Genomic DNA, 17,574 nt, shown 5'->3' with positions numbered 1-17,574 from the left:
CAGCAAGGCTCCCTGTGGCTCATTAAATTAGTTAACACCCTTCCTTGCTAGAAAAGACACAATTTTGTTCTCTCCAAAGAAAGGCACGAACATCACACACAACTACCTCTGCTCTGTAAAACCCCAGTGGAATTTTCACTGTATTTGGGTTGGAGGTGAGCTCAAGATAGAATACAGCTTTTGTGAAGCTTCCTCTGACGGATGGCCAAGTCTTAGAGCCCTCTCTTAGAAACTTTATGGTCATTATTTTGAAAATCATAACTTTACTTGATTCACAGTTTCTTGTCCCAAGAGAAATAATGGAATAGAAAAATCTAGTTGAATTCATGTGCCAACTTGATCTTTTCTCTCAATGATAATTAGGGTAGTTTACTTTCAAATTTTTAGCTTCCACTTATTTTTCCATTTCTCTCTGAGATAACTGCTGTTTGCCCCGAGTGACACTAAAGAGAGCAACAATTTCTCTTCTTGATCTGGAAGGGTCTAGAAGAGCAGTTGTGGGTGGTGGAACAGATTATAGCTTTTGATCAGCGATTTTTTTTTCTTATTTATTGATAGAAATTTGACTTTAAGAGCATGTTTTCATTTCCCATGTTTTATGTTGACTTTTCTCCAATATTTTAAGGAAAATGATAAGTAAGATAGCTAAAAATATGTGACAGGACCCTGACCTCCCAACCAGAATAGCTTGATAAAGATCTACCAATGCATTTCCCAAGAGCTGCAACACAGTAATGTTGACTGTGTTGTCCAAAAGAACCTCCTGTGAGTCACCTTCCAGAGGCACCTGAACCTACAAGCACACAGGTTGTCCCTCTACGTTCACCGGACAGGAACACCAGCTCATGCTGTTTTCATCAAAGCCTTGCTTAACAGTTGTAGTGTTTTTAAATTTCTCCTGCCTTTTATATGACTCTGTGAGAAAGGTGAGACATAATCTTTTGTTATAATTGCAATAGAGTTAGGGAAGTGAGGGAAAAAATTACTACAGAATCTTAGCTCTGCCCGTTAATATTGTCTGGCCTTGGATGAGGTACATAACCTCTCTTTGTCCTGATTTTCTCTTCTTTAACATGGGGATAATACTACTTCACAAGGTTATAGATATTGAACTAGATTATGTATATAAGCACTTAACACAGTGGTGGGAACATGAGCTCTTAGTAAATGGTTGTAAATATTATGACTTGTAGTTAAACATAAATTTGTCTCTTCTCAGATTAGCGAGTATGATTGGAAATATAATATTTGGGTGGGCAAACATTTGGATTACTCTTTTAAATGTAACTTGGGAATTAAAATGTAACTATTTTGTTTGATAAATGTAGGAGTTGAGTCATATTGTAAACTCCTTTCTAGATAAACCAAGATAAACTAATTAAACACATATATAACTCTTTTTTCTTGTACTTCGGGTTTTGATTTGGCAAGATTTACAAGAAAGAATCCTGGAAGGAAGGAAAGAAGGAAGGGAGGGAGAGAAGGAGTGAAATGGGGGAAGGAAGGTGATTTTTAAAAGATTTTCTTTTTTATTTAAGTATTTTCAAGGGAGATTTTTAAAGAGCCCCTTTAATCATTGCCAACGTAATTTTTTGCAGGTGATCACTTTTAAAGGACACCTTTCTGATGATCATATTTAACACCCGTATTAGTCTATTTCTGTTGCTTATAAGAGAAAATAGCAGACGAAGGTTGCAAAGATGAATAGGTGTGTGCTAAGTTACTCCTGAAACTGAGTAATTTATTTTTTAAAAAGGGTTATTTGGCTCACGATTCTGGGACAGCTGCATGAGGCACAGGCCTCAGGCTGCTTCTACTCAAGGTGGAAAACGGCAGGGCAGCCGGCAGGTGCAAGCAGATCACATGGCGAGAAGAAGCAAGAGAGAGAGAGAAAGAGAGAGGGGAGGTGCCAGGCTCCTTTAAACAACCAGCTCTGCGGGAACTAATAGAGCCTGAGAGCTCACTCACTACCCCCACCCCCAGGGAGGGCATTCATCTATTCATGAGGGATCCACCCCCTATGACCCAAACAGCTCCCAACACTGCCACATTGGGGATCAGATCTCAACATGAGCTTTGTGGGGACAACACATCCAAACTCTATCATCACCTATCATGGACCAGTTTATAGATACCTTTTGGAAAGTTTCAGAACTGGGGCCATCAAGTCACTTGGCTGTTTCGATGATATTTAATATTTGGGCAAAAACCACAATATGGGAATTAGCTTTAGACCTGAAAATTCAAAGTTGATTTCTTCTAGCAGGTCACTTGATTAATAAGTAAAATGCAATTACTTTTTCTTTATGGATTAGAGGGAAAAACAAAACATTAAGACCAAGAGGAAAGATAATTACAATATAACTGAAAGCCATTTTGACAGTTATTTTCAACAAACAAGGTCATAGTCACTTGCAGATTAAATCCTATATACTCTATCTCTCATTTGGAGCAGGCAAATGGGCAGTGATGGGAGAGAGGTCATATATTATAGATAAAAAGCAGAATGGCAGGGAGTTCTGAGTCATGGGGCAGATCTCATAAGACTAGGAAAATTGATGTCAGGGCCAGTAGGGAAATTTCTGAATGTTTTGTTTTATTTTTTTTTTAGAGACTTTAGAACTGAGCAATAAAGAAAGAACAATTCTTTTCAGAGACATAATGACATGGAAGTTAATTTCAGAAGTGCTGGAGAAGTAATATGAAATATTTCAAAGACATATAAATAAAAGGAGAGTCATTTTTAAGGCTTCTTGCCTGTTTCTGGAGTTTGCACTCTTGTTTGCTAGAAAATGCTATATTGAGTTTTTGCTATAAAGCAATAGAAGTTCTTTAACTTTTATTTGAATCCCAACTGAAAAATAAAAGTGTCCTACCTGTTCCTAACTCCTTCAAATCTGTAACATTAAGAGCATCCCTCTGTGAGAGGAAACTGAATGACCACACTTCTGTTTTTACAGATACACAAGGACCTCTTAATAAACGTTGCCCGCTCCAAGCCCAGGAGAGGGTTTTAGAATAAATGGGGTTTGTCGGATTATCTCGGCTGCAAGTCACGAGTGGCTGTCACAGACACAATAAGACATTGCAGCCCAGGATGAGAAAGCACTGAGCCCAGGGCCCCGTTTGCTCAGTCTGAACCTTGTGGGCTCAGGTTTCCTGGTGCTGGTCCTCCCTCCCCAAGCAGAAGGGCTTCTTGGCCTCTAGGGAACCTCCCCATCAAATGATCCTCTCACCCATCACATCTGAATGTCGACGCTCCCTCTGGTCGCCTCTGTGGAATATGTCATATTTTCCAACCCACCAGTTCTCCTAGTCAGACTTTTGTGATGAAAGCATGTCCAAGGGTGCTTCTGTGATAGGACTTCAGTGCATTGTCTTCTTGTCTGCACGTGGACCTGGATTCTCTTGCTAGGACAATACTTTTAAAAGCAGTCTGGCCCACCACAAACCATAAGACCCTTGACTTTCCCACGGGTACTGAGCTTCACTGACTTCCAGTGTAACCATTTGGGGGCCATTTCCTACCATTCTGGTGAGACTTTTCTAGCATGGGTTCTCTCAGGATCCAAGATGGCCCCTGGACCTTTGGTCAGTCACTTTGTGTAGGAGCAGGTTAGCTACATGCATTCTATACACCTGAGCAGAGCAGAATCTAAACCCGCCAGGGCAATGCATCTGTCTCATGGGTTAGGAAGCAGCCAGCATCTTCAGTGGTTCTGAAATGGAATACCCACTGATACACCTTTGGTGAGCTGGAGACATGAATGATGAGCCATCTCACCTGCTGGCCTCTCTGCCTGTTCTAGCCATGAGTGTTCCTAACACTCCACATCACTAAATTCCCACCAATCAAAAGGGGACAGGTATTTGCCACTTATCAGAAGCGAACAGGTACTTGTTTGAAGGCTTGGAAGAGCACCCTGGTGAAATGCCCAAATGAGTGAAAGTGCTCAGAACATCTTTATTCCCTACATGACCCCACAGGTGTCTTTCAGCTCTAAAATTGTATGACTTTGGGGGTTCCAAGTGAAGAGAAAGTAGACGAAGGTTGCAAAGATGAATAGGTGTGTGCTAATAACTACACAGTGTACAAACTGAGTAGATACAGCTGATTAAACACATATTTACTGAGCACCTACTAAGAGCCACCTCTGTTTAGCCGCTGGAGATGGAGCAGCGCCCACCCTCATAGAGCTGATCTGGGGACATGGGAGCACCCCGGGCCCGCGTGACATTCACAGCCCTCACTGCTGCTTCTTGGGGTCTTTGTGCCTGCCCTCATTCTGCAGTCAGGAGGGACACTGCCTGAGAAGTACACTGATCAGACCATGTTCATAAATAAATCCAAATTGGCTCTAGTTTTCTATTTCTCCCCTCTTGTTTGATGTGTGCATTTTAAACCATTTTGTTCTGTTCTCAACACAGAAGTATGTTCATGTCTAGCCAGAGTAGAAATAGAGTATGTATTGGGGACTGTCTGAAACTGGACTCTAGTAATTTGTCAAGTTGTCTTTCCTCAGTTTTCTATTTAGCTGGTAGGACTGTTTATAGATTTTTGGATGTGTTTATCACTCATGCTCATTTGGCCCTATGTACAAAAACACATACTTTTGCTCCGTTTTTCAATACTTCCATCTTAGTCCTTCTAAGTGGCATAAAAATAATATCTATAGTAGTAAACAGTTATTTACTGAGGTCTTACCACATGCCGAACATGGGGTAAAGCATTTGACCTGCGTGACTTCCTAGACCTTAGGAACCCCTTTGAGGCAGGTGCTATTAGTATCTCTTTTACAGCCCTGAGAAGTTAGTAAAGAGGCCCAGGTTACATGGACAGTACAAAATTTTTTTATCGAAGTATTGCTTAACAAGGGGATTCTTATATAAGGCATGTTGTATTATAGTTTCAAAACTAGAGTTCCTTATTATGACTTTTGGATGGTTTGAATGACAGTGAGAAGGAGCACACAGGCTCAGAAGCAGGGTGATTAGCCATTGGCCTGTCACAGGCCATTATTGCCATGTTTTTATAGAATAAGAGTGTTTGCTGTCACCTCAAAAGTTAGAAAAGTGGTGCCTCCACCAAGGAAATTGGGTACTTCTTTCTCTGTGGCTCCTCTGGACTTTATTTATATAGGCACAGCACTTATCACATATCCTGTAAACTATTTGCATGCAAGCTTGTCATCCCGCTAAGTCTCCCTACTGTCATCTCCCTTTCCAAAGCCCAGGTGTTGGGCACACATTGGGCACACAGAGAATGTTTACTGAATACACACATTTCTAAAATGCCCTATACATTCTAGTTTCCTTTAGTAATTCATTATATAGTCATAAACTCACTGAAATTATCCTTGAAGCTTATTTGTAACCACCTCATAAGTTAACAAGCAGTGTAAGTTTACTATCTGCTGGGTTAAATAGCGCTTTCTTGTATTTATTGTAAAAATGTTTCCTTCAAGTGTCCTGGAATTGAACCCTTGTACACTGTTGGTGAGAATGTAAATTAGTATAGCCATCATGAAAAGCAGCATAGCAGTTCCTGAAAAAATTAAAAATAGAACTACTATGTGATCCAGTAATCCCTCTTCTGGGTGTATACACAAAGTAAATGAAATCAGCTCCTTGAATAGATACCTGCACTCCCACATTCATCACAACATTGTCCACAGTAGCCATGCTGTGGAAGCAACGTAAGTGTCCTTTGACAGATGAATAGATAAATGGTGTATGTATACAATGGAATATTATTCAGCCTTTAAAAAGAAGATCCTGACATTTGCAACAACATGGGTAAACCTGAAGGATATTGTGATAAGTGAAATAAGCCGGACACAGAAAGACAAACTGCATGATCTCATTTATATATGGAATCTAAAAAAAGTGGAATTCATAGAAACAGAGAGTAGTACGATGGTTACACAGGGGTCAGGGGGTGGGAAAAATGGGGAAATGTTGGTCAGAGGGTACAACCTTGCAGTTTTAAGATGAATGAGTTCTGGAGTCCCAGTGCAGAGCATGATGACTTTAGTTAACAATAATGTATTGTGCGCTGGATATTTGCTAAGAGAGTAGACTTTAGGTGCTCTTACCACACACAAAATAGGTCACCATGTAAAGTGATGGATATACTAATTCATTTGACCATAGTGTTCATTTCACTATGTACATGTTTATCAAAACACCGTGTTGTACACTTTAAGTAAATAAAATTTTTATGAGAACTATTTCAGGGAATTATAACATAATAACAACAATTAAATACAGTGTCTTCCTTTCATCATATTGTTTTTTAATGATTCTTTTCTGCTTTTCAGGAAGGTGATGTCTGGCCCAACTCATCAGCTGAAATCACTGTGTACTTTAACCCTCCAGAAGCCAAGCTCTACCAACAGGCTGTTTACTGTGATATTTCAGGTAGAGACTTTCTCGGCATGGTAAACTCCGGTTACCCAGTGCTCAGAGCATAAAGTGGGGTGGGTGAGAGAGAGAGAGTGTGTGTGTGTGTGTGTGTGTGTGTGTGTGTGTGTTTGTGTGTGTGTTCAGAGCATAAAGTGGGGTGGGTGAGAGAGAGAGAGAGAGAGTGTGTGTGTGTGTGTGTGTGTGTGTGTGTGTGTGTGTGTGTGTGTGTTCAGGCCACGGGCAGTGCATGATATCAACTGGGGAATATTGGAGCCAAGCTATGCACCTCTCACTTCTTTCTAGAACAGGTCAAGCTTTAAGGTGCCTTACAGTTGGGACAATGGCAAAATTATTTTACAGTGGTAAAAATGGGAAAACGTAGATCTGAGCTCCCTCTTGATTGTTAGAGCAGTAAGAATATTACATGAGACAAATTCTCAATGTTATTTTTTGTTCCTTTTATAGTATTTGGCTACTTGATTCCTTTTTTTTAAAGTTTTTATCAAAACAATGCATGCTAAGTGGAATAGGAAGGCACCCAGGCAGAGGCCAGAAGCCACACGGAGAGTGTATAAGTAGGGTGGCAACCTAATGGCATCAGGAAATCGGATACATGTAGAGGAATTAAGCATAAAAGTAAATATACTAAGGATGATGGGAGCCAACATTTTTAACTCTTAGAGGGTGATACAAATATGGAAAAGAGGAAGACTAAGATAAACCCTTTTTTGGTATTGGAATGGAATTGGATTTATTGGTAGGAACTCGTTGTTGTTGATAGGTGTAGATAGATACAGCAATAAATATATATGTACAAGTGTGTATATGCATACGTGCATACATATGTATATTTCCTAGCTGTGTCCATTGAAAGGTCCTGGAAGTTTTGAGACCCTGATAGCAATGAACATACCAAACACAAAAAGCTTGGTTTCTGAATACTAGTCTTCATTAAAAGGAAGCTTGGACAACTGGCTGATTTCAAGACTGAGGCAGAGAAAGGCCAAGATGAGCCAGGAACATCCTCTTGTGCTAGAAAGTAAGGAAACGCCCAAAGAATGATGGGGACACGTCAAAATGACACAGAAGCCAGCAAAGGGATTCCCACTGACCAAATTTGGAACAAGTGGAGCATCAAAATAAATAATGATACTAATAGATTATAATCCATTGAATAATAGGGATCTAGGAATCTACTTAACGAAAATGTGCCATTTGGCAATCATCACACTAACAACCAATTCAGTTATAAAGCATCAATAGATCTTAAAGCAATGGGTGAAAATGGGGTGTGGAAGAGGATTTTACATAGTCTCAAAATATCTTCCCTTAAAATACTTTTATCAATTGTAAAGGGGAGAAAACTAATTTTATCGTGAAGGAATCTTGTAGATGTTATCTTAGTTATACCAGCAGTACAGAATGAATTAACCTCTTGGACAATCCCACTAGCATGCAGTGAGAACACAGCATCCCTTCTGTGATACTAGAGCCAAATTACCTAACTTGAGTCTAATCATGAGGAAACATCAGACAACCCCAAATTGAAGAATGAAATAAAATGACCAACATGTGATCTTCAAAAATACCAGGGTCATGACAGTCAAGAAAAAACTGAAGAACTGTTTCAGATTGAAGGAGACTAGACAGAAGTGGTAACTGGGAGCAACATGTGATCCTGGGCTAGGTCCTTTGGTATAAAGGACACTATTGGGCAGAGGATATATGGAAGTTTTTGTAGTACTCTGGAAACTTTTCTGTGTTTTAAAAATGTTTCAGAATTTTGTAAGATGCTAATGCCAAGAAATAAGTCAACATGATAGTAAAATTATAAAGCTAAATAGTAGTCTACTTCCAAGGTAGTACTTCCAAGAAGAAGCACTTTTAGCTGTTTCTTGTGATGGTAATTTGCCTTGCTAACTCTATGCTCATGTTGCTATTTGTTGATTTATTAATTTTGTACATTTCCTTTTGACTCCCCATTATGAAAGATGAGGATTTAGTTCACTTATATCTCCTTTTCCCCTTCCTGGGCTTATTGAGTTATAATTCATAGGCAATGAAATTCACCGTTTCTTGGGGTACAGTTCTGGGAATTTTGACAAGCACAAATAGTCATGTGATCACTGCCAAAGTCAAGACATAGAAAATCTCCATCACCCTTTGAGTTCCCTCCTACCCCTTTGCATATAATTCTATCCCTCCCCACCTCATCCCCTAGCAACACAATTATTTTTATTATATTTATTTTATTTTATGAGTTTTTATTTTGTGAGTTTTATGTATAGCCTTACATAATACACTTACACCTGTATTTTTGTTCCATCAACTTGACAGTATCTCAGTGTATAAGGATGTTGGCACCCCCAGCCTATCTACCACCATTTCACTAGGCTTTTCCTCTAACTTTTGTGAGTTGTTCCACTTTTACATTATCATTATTGATAACCACAGTCAAGTCTTCTATTTACTCCACATAAATACTATACACTGAAGGGCCAAGTAGTATTCTGGGATTACACCTCTGTAGGCCCAGTATACTGACCCTTAGTCACTCAGAGAGTGTCTCTAAGGTCTATACCGAGTAGATTCTTTCTCTTTACAATCCATCAGTTACTTATAATTATGCCTCATTTTATATTATGTCATCATTGACCTGACTGTTTCTGTTCAGCTTTTGTTTTTTCCCCTGTGGTTTCTAATTCTTTATTCATTCCTATCTAATTTTAGAATTTATTCTCTTCTTCTCTTTGAAAGCATTTTTCTCAGAGCCTACCAGCTTCTTATTCTAACTCAGATTTATCTCCTGAACAGTTGTTATCCAGGAATTTTAAAAAATGATTTCTATGTGTGTTCTGTCACATCTTTTCTCTCTCACTCTGCTCAAGTCATTTCCTCAGATAGGTATACAGAAGTGGAAACTTGGTACTTGACTACCTAAATATGTCTTATTCTGCTCTTGTACTCGCTTGCTAGTTTAGCTGACTATAGAATCCTCATTCAAAATCATTTCTCCTTAGAACACTGAAAACATTGTGCCTACTTTATTGTAAAAATTAGGAAGTCGGAAGGTTGTCTAGTTCTCATTCCTTTTTGGTGTCCCGTTAATTCTCTCTGGATGTTTTCAGGGTTTTCTTTTTGTACTTGGGGTTGGAAATGAGAAGAAGCCGTGTCCAGGAGTAGGTTTTCTTATTCATCCTCTTCAGCTTTCTATGAGTCATTTGAGTCTGATGACTGATGTGTCACTTCAGCTCTGGGAAACTTACTTTTCTTTTCTTTTTTCTTTTTTTATATTCTTTGCTCCATTTTTTAAAATTCTGTTCTTCTGGAAAACATCAATCCAATGTTAGATCTGAAGGATTAATCATTGTGGTCAAAGAACCAGATTTTAATCATCAAACTACTAATGACATTAAAATTAATTCAAAGCTATTAAATAAGGATGCCTGGATAAATAGTGATATTTATTAGTCAGGAAATTCCAGGGCGGCAGGAGTACACTGGGTAAGTGTATCTCTCCTCAGCCATCAGCAGACCTGTGGCCTTGGGTCAAATCTTTCCAAATGTACAGAGCCACCTCCCTGAGCGTAAGTCATCCATTTGATGCAGTGATGCTATTCTATTACTCAAATTGGCAATTTTCCCTTTCGCACAGATAACAACCACAAACCCAAGTTACTCTTCGACTTACATTTTTTTCTCTTTGCAGTTGAGACTTTCCTTGCCTATCTCAAACAGGTTCAAGAAAGCATTTTGCCACAGTGGTTTCAGGGCATCTTGCAATTTGGAACTTTTCTTGTTGAGGTATGAGCATGTGTTACTCACAAACTTGGAATATTTTTGGTTTTCTTTTTTTCTTTTTTGCAATTAGATGAAGAAAGGTCAAGCATTTAACTTTATCAAGTGTCAATTGCTTTGCAAGAGACCCAGCTCAATTTTTTCTGATGTACTTCCTGGTGATCTTTTATTTCTGTGATCTTATTTTCAAGACCCCATTTGTACTCTATTTATTTTTCATAACAATTCTTTTATGAATGCAATTTTTTCTCACTAATTCGAGGATAATAATATTAACCTTCATTTATTAAAAAAAAGAATATCTTGTGTTCTCCAAATCTACAGTGGCCTGCCGTGTCAGTTACGTTTGTCTTTCATGATTCCTAGGGTTCCATCCAATGCCTTCTGGTCTGTAGTTGTCCATTCATATATAAGAATGAGAAAGTGGTTTAATTTTGAAGGCAGCTGGTGCTATTTACCTCTGCTGTTTTATGTCTGGATTTCCAAGGAAAGTATGGCTGCTGTGGTTATTTTAAACTGTGTGGGGGTAGGGGGAGGGGAGAAGTAAGAATGCACAATCATTCAAGTGCAAAACTTCCACTATTCTGCCACACCCTGCATGTTCTGAGCCCATATCTATGCACTTTTCTATGTGTGCCAAAGGATCAGTGTGCAGAAAGATGGGCTGCTCGACCCGAGACTGTGCTATCTGCCACCTCCCGCAGGTGTGTGGTCCTTCCTAATAATGTATCCCTTGCCCTCTTTGGATATAACCATCACCTTAACTTTCATGACAGTAATTTTCTTGCTTTCAGATATTATTTTACCACCTAAGCAAAATGGCATAATATTTCCTGTTTTTGCAATTTATATGTTGGAATCATACTGTATATCTCATGCTGCTAGCACCATGAAAATAAAGTCACTCAAGAAATATTGACTAAATAAATGAACAAATAACTGGGAAAAAAAGAATAAATGAGTGAACAAATCCTAGTTTGATGTGGTCTCTTCCATGCGCATGAATGTGGGATTCTCGAGACAACCCCCGAAAGAACTCAGAATAGATTAGGAGTTTCTGGATTGACATGAGTCTGTTTCTGCACTTGAGACCAGCATGCCCAGACTTCTTAATGGGTCTGAGGGAAATGTCGGTACAGCAGTGTTTGGACACAGCTGGAAATGCTCCACTAGCCCCCAAGCCACAGGTGGTGGGCCTCCCCTCCCATCTATAGCTCCATGTGGACATCATGCTTGGCCATATTCCAGGGGGTTGGCTGCTCTCCAAGAGGTTCCCAAATATTACACAACTAATCATATTTATCTGTTGTTTCGTTTGCAATTCTGAATTCTGCCACAGAATTCACATCCTGGGTAAACTGAATAGTATTAATTTTCCACCTGCGTGACATTCTTTTTTGTTTTGTAAATAGTTTATTAAAAGATACACTTGCCAGGGAAGAGCTTTGTTTACCTAGTAATTCCATATTATCTTCCCTGTAAATTCCTTGCAGTTCTCTGTGCCTTTTCAAGAGCTGGTGATGATTCCTTACCATCATCTTCAACAAGGTGGAAAAACCTCCTGGTCTTCGGTCACTAAGAAACACTTCTTAAGCAGATAGAAAATTCCTTTCCCTTGTCTTACTTTGTTTTGCTTTGCTTTGAAATATGTATGGCATATAGAAGCAAATACATATAGATAAGCTTCCCCTGTGTCTTTTTACATAAATGGCAGCATATTTTACACCATGGTTGAGACAGAGCTTTACAAATATTTCTTGGAGATTCTTCCATAACACTGAGTAGAAAGTATTATTCCTTTTCATAGTTGTATAGGAATCCTTTGTGTTTATATACCACAATTTAATTTTTAGCCTTGTGTCATTATGAAACAGAACATAGATTCAGAAAAGTACATAATACCTACTGTGGTAGGCATAGTAGTGGCCTCCCAAAGATGTCATGCCCTAATCTCCAGAACCTGTGAATATGTTGCTGTGGATGTATTACATTACATGGCAAAGAGGAATTAAGGCAGCAGATGGATTTTAGGTTACCAATGAGCTGACCTCAAGGCGGGGAGATTATCCTGAACTACATGGGTGGCTCAATATAATCACAAGTGTCCTTAAATGTCAAAAGTAGTAGACAGTAATTGTTGCTTTGTGTTGCTTCACTCCCCACGGATTTGTCACCCCACTTCCCCTGGGTGACGGAGATGCAAAGGATTACTCAAAGCCCATCTCTTCCAAGCAGTGAGAAGCCCCAAAGTGGTTAACTTTCCCAGGACCCTCCATCAAGAGAGAGCCCTTCCTTGGGAAAATTAACGCCGAATTGGTGTTCTCTTCCTGCATTTATTTTCCAGACCAGGAAGTTACAGGAAGAGAACAAAGGTGGGGTTATAGTTTAACAGTATAGGCTGGTAACTTTCAGTGAAACAAGCCAGATGACATTCCAGTAAGGCAATTAAGTGGTCTTATCAACAAAAGTTTGATCTTAGCAAACATTCCTTCTTAACATCAATTTCTCAGTATCTTTACATAACAATCAGTAGCTAGTCTGTCTTTGAGCCAGCAACCTGCTGTGCCACAATTCTTATCTTGCATCAGAGACTTATAGCCTGAGGAAAACTTCCTGTTCTTGCAAGGTCAATATTTGAAACTGCAAGACTTTGGAAAACCAGGCCCTGTGAAGTACATATGCTTTTTAGTATATTCCACAAGTAATATTGGGCTCAGTGTCAAGGTAATGAAATAGGAGAAAGTCTCAACCAGCCATTTCTGGCTTTGAAGATGGAAGGGGCAAGGAATTTAGGCAGCCTCTAAAGACTGGAAAAGGCAAGAAAATGGATTTTCCCCCAGAGCCTGCAGAAAGGAACACAACCTTGCCAACACCTTGATTTTAGCCCAGTGCGATCCACTTGGAACTTTTGATGTCCAGAACTTAAAGAAAATAAATTTGTACAGTAAGCCACTAAGTTTATGGCAATTTGTTGTAGCAGCAAAAGAAAATTAATACACATACATACACATTGTAACAAATCATTATAAGGCAAACACTATGTAATTGCCACCAGTATCCATAATAGAATAATAAAATACTTCCTGTACCCTTGGAGCTCCCTGTATGTCCCTTCCCAATCATTCCTCTCATTCCAACCTCCACCTGAGATAATTACCATTCTGTTCTTTATGACCATCATTTCCTTGCTTTCATTTGTAATTTTTGCCCCTATGAATGTATCCCTCAACAATACAATTTAGTATTGCCTGTTTCGAAATGTACATAATTGGAATCAATCTGCAAATCTCATCCATGTAGTTGCTTTTGCTCTAGTTGTTTTCCATTTTCATTGATGTACAATGTTCCATTAAGTGAATACATGTTCAGAGACAGGAAGTTGCGAACAAGGCCATTGGTCTTGAGGGAGGCCGCTTGGGATGCATGCTGCATCCCTACCTGCAACCCATTTTTCTTTTGAAAACTTTTGTTTCTAGACAACATGAGTACAAAGATGTACAAAAGCGTAGTTGCCACCTTCAGAAAGCATAGAAATGAATGGGGGAACTGACATATAGACCAACAGTTATACGATACCACAGTGCTGCACAGTGAATGAATGCACAATAGAAGAGGATACAGGGCGTGCAGCTCAGCCCTGGGGTGTCAGGGGAGGCTCCCCAGGGAAAGTGACCCTTATTATAAGAAATAATTATTTCGTTAGTAAAGTAAAACAGAAACGAGAAACAGCTGGACATGTCAGGCAGGGAAATACTTTGTGAAGCTACATAGAGAAACACTAAGTGAAAATATGTAGCAAAAGCATGACAAAGAATTGCAAGTTCTTAGGGGTGGCTGCTATGCAGATTGAGAGACAGACAGACATATGGGCTTTGGAGGGGAGAGGCAGTGGCAGGAAATGAAGGTGGAGGCTGGAGTAGTAGGTAAGATCCAGTTCAAGGGGGGCTGCCCTTGAACGCCAGACTGAGCACATTGGACTTTATGTTGAGTGCAATTGGGAATCTCAGGAAGTAACCTGCTCAGAGCCGAATATAGCAAATGTAATGTCATTAAAATCTTTTCAGTCGATCTGAAACTGAACATTTTTCTTCATTTTAAATCTTCAGATTTTCTTAGAAGCAGTTATGTCTGTACATTACATATTTATAAAGGCTTGCTGATGATTTGATCTGGGTCTTGCAACTAATCTTTCATCTGTTTTGACTTTCCAACGGAATGTGGAAATTCCTAACTTCATAATGAAGAGTACCTTTTTTAAAAACACAGAGAAGAAACTACACATATCTGGTTTAGATTTGCATATGGAAACTTCAGAAGGAAGCAACACTTTCTGATTTAACCTGTGAAACGTATTGCTAGATAACACTGCTCACGGGTGCTTCAGAGTCAAATGCAGAAAAGCAGCGTGGTGGGAGTGATTCCAGATGCACCTGCTTCCTTCAGAGACCCAGCTGCAATGAAACCTCATTGTCCATTTTCATTCTGTACATCCTAAGAGGAAGAGATCTGGATTTTAGGGACATTTTAGTGCTTTTGATTTTTATCTTACTTGAACTACAGAATGGAGATCGAATTAGATTTAGGAAAGAGAAAACTAAATCACCCTAGTCATTAAAAAACATTTTTGGGTTTTCAGAATAGTAAATGAGTCATACTCTACATATTGGTAGGTTTTCTTTTTCAAAACTCATCAGACTGTAACCTCATAATAAAATCTCTTAGTCCTATAAATAAGAAATTATTGCTAGTTTGTTATACTAGCAGTGTTCTCTTTTTATTTCTAGCATCTGGTATTTCCCTTTCTTTATTTTGAGCTTGGATAAGCATCATATAGATGATATAGATATAGATAGATAGATGCATGTGTATATATGTGTGTGTGTGTATATGTGCATGTACATGTATGGACATATATACAAGTATATGAGGGTACTTCAAAAAGTTCATAGAAAAATTAATATTGTCTTTTAATTCTATTATTCCACAAACTTTCTGAAGTACTCTCATATATATGAATACACACACACACACACATATTTGTCATATTTTTAATCAGTTTTTTTTTTCTTTTTGTATATGCGGTGAACCGATGGACTGAGTCCAGCTAACTTTGCCATGTTGTCAGAAGTCAATGTAGTTAACAATTTTCATATATTTCTTGAAGTACTGTCCTTCAGAAATCTGCATCAGAATCATCCTGGCTACTACTTAAAAATGTAGATTCTTGGGTTTCAGCTATGTTTTATTGAATAAAAATCTGTGGAGATGGTGCTGGAGAATATTCATTTTAAACGAGGACTAAAAAGTAAGTGTAGCAAGATTGCAGGGTACAAGATCTAATGCAGAGGGAAATCAATTGTATTTCAATATACTAACAATGAACAATGGGAAATTGAAATTTAAAAAGTCAATATCACAGTAGCATGAAGAAGTATGAAATGCTTAGAGATAAATTCAACAGAAGTACAAGACCTATATACTGAAAACTATGAAGCATTGATGAGGGAAATTAAAGACCTAACCTAAACAAACGGAAAACTATGCCTTGTTCATAGGTCAGTAAATTCAATATTGTTACCATGCCATTTCTCTCACAAATTCATCTATAGATTTAATGAAATCAAAATAAAAATCCCAGCTGATTTTTTTTTGTAGAAATTGGCAGGCTGATTCTAAAATTTGTACGGAAATGCAAAGAACCTAGAATAGCAAAAATAATGTTAGAAGAGAAGAATAAAATTGGAGGCTACTTTTCTTTTTCTTTTTCTTTTTCTTTTTTTTTTTTACTTCTTAAAAATTTTTATTGATTATACATATTCATGGGGCACAGAGCTGACCATCAACACCTGTTCCCAAGATGTGGTGAGCAAATCAATGCTATCAGCCTGCCCACCACCTCAAATTGCAGTGATTCCCCATGTCTCCCACCCAGCCTCTCCCCGGTGCCCTTCTCCTGCTCTCCCTCTGCCTGCCCCCCTGCAATCCTAGGTCTGTTCTCTCCCTCTACAAGTTCAACGCACCACTGTGGTCTTTCTTTCCTTCCTTTCTTCTCTCTTAGCTCCCACTTATGAGTGAGAACATTTGTTATTTTTCCCTCTGTTCCAGGCTTATTTCACTTAACATTATTTTCTCCAAAGTTGCCCATGTTGCTGCAAATGGCAGAATTTCATTTTTTTTTTTTTAACGGCTGAGTAGTATTCCATAGTGTATATATACCACATTTTCTTTATCCAGTCATCTGTCCATGGACATTTAGGTTGATTCCATATCTTGGCTATTGTAAATAGAGCTGTGATAAACATGGGAGTGCAGGTGTCCCTTCGACATGATGCTTTCCATTCCTTTCAGTATATACCCAGAAGTGACATTGCTGGATCGTATGGTAGATCTGTCTGTCCTACTGCCTGGTTTCAAGACAACTTTTAAGCTACAGTAATCAAGATAACCCAGGAAAATCTTCCCATCTCAAAATTTTTAACTTTTGACATATAAGGCAACATTCACCTTTTGCCACAAAAGGTAATATTTACTGATTCAGGATTAGGATGTGAGTGATTTGGGGGGCCTTTATCAGCCTATCACAGACCCATGTGGATGTCCAATTGTTTTAGCTCCTTATACTACACAGTCCATCTTTCCTCACTGATACTCAATAGCTGTTGAGTCAGAAATCAAATTTACATAGTAATTTATGTGCACATATATATGAGCACATTTGTATATAAATACAAAGACATTTACATATTAATCTCATTTGAGCCTCTCAATAACTCAATAAGGTACGTTGGAATTATTATCTTTATTTTACAGATGAGGAAGCTAAAGCTTGGAGAATTTATGTGAGTTGCCTATGGGGCTTCTGAATCCAAGATTTGAATCCTAGGTTGTAACACGTCCTATTCCCTGTCCTGTACCACACTACCCCATAAAGACATGGTTCCTGTGAAATGGTACAAACCATATTCCATGATTTTAATGGAGAGAAACAATTAAGTTCCTGGCCCATCCAAACATTCCATCCAATTTTCCTAGGATTATTTAAAAAATCCATATAACAATCCATAGAAGATTTCAGTATAATAAAAAGCATTTAAAACACATGAATTATCTATATAATTCTGAATAAGTTTATTAATGGGTGTATTGGTTTGTAGCATGTAAAGATACTGTACAATATCAGATACAAATTACATTTTCTTCCTGTACTGCTGTGAACATGAATTACTATATCAACAAAATAATACTTTAAAGATTCTAAAAATACTATCTAAATTGGTCCCTGGTCTGTGGTTGCTCTAGGTAACCAGCAGAAACAAACCCTGGGACCCATGAAGGACTAAACCTTCGGGGAAAATGCAGGAAGATGAGCAG

At 38.5% G+C, this 17,574-nt stretch overlaps 1 protein-coding gene across 1 annotated transcript in view; it reads left to right on the top strand.

Annotated features, from left to right (window-relative positions):
- HYDIN (HYDIN axonemal central pair apparatus protein) overlaps positions 1-17,574 on the top strand; it is a 364,550-nt gene that overhangs the window by 66,764 nt on the left and 280,212 nt on the right. Inside the window, exon 9 of the mRNA XM_063112309.1 lies at positions 6,321-6,420. Coding sequence (XP_062968379.1) covers positions 6,321-6,420 — 100 coding nt within the window. The remainder of the gene's footprint in view (positions 1-6,320; positions 6,421-17,574) is intronic.

This window comes from Cynocephalus volans, chromosome 10 (genome assembly GCF_027409185.1).
Source record: "Cynocephalus volans isolate mCynVol1 chromosome 10, mCynVol1.pri, whole genome shotgun sequence".
Taxonomy (NCBI): Eukaryota; Metazoa; Chordata; class Mammalia; order Dermoptera; family Cynocephalidae; genus Cynocephalus; species Cynocephalus volans.
The sequence above is the reverse complement of the archived record's forward strand: the minus strand, read 5'-3'. Positions and strand labels throughout refer to the sequence as shown.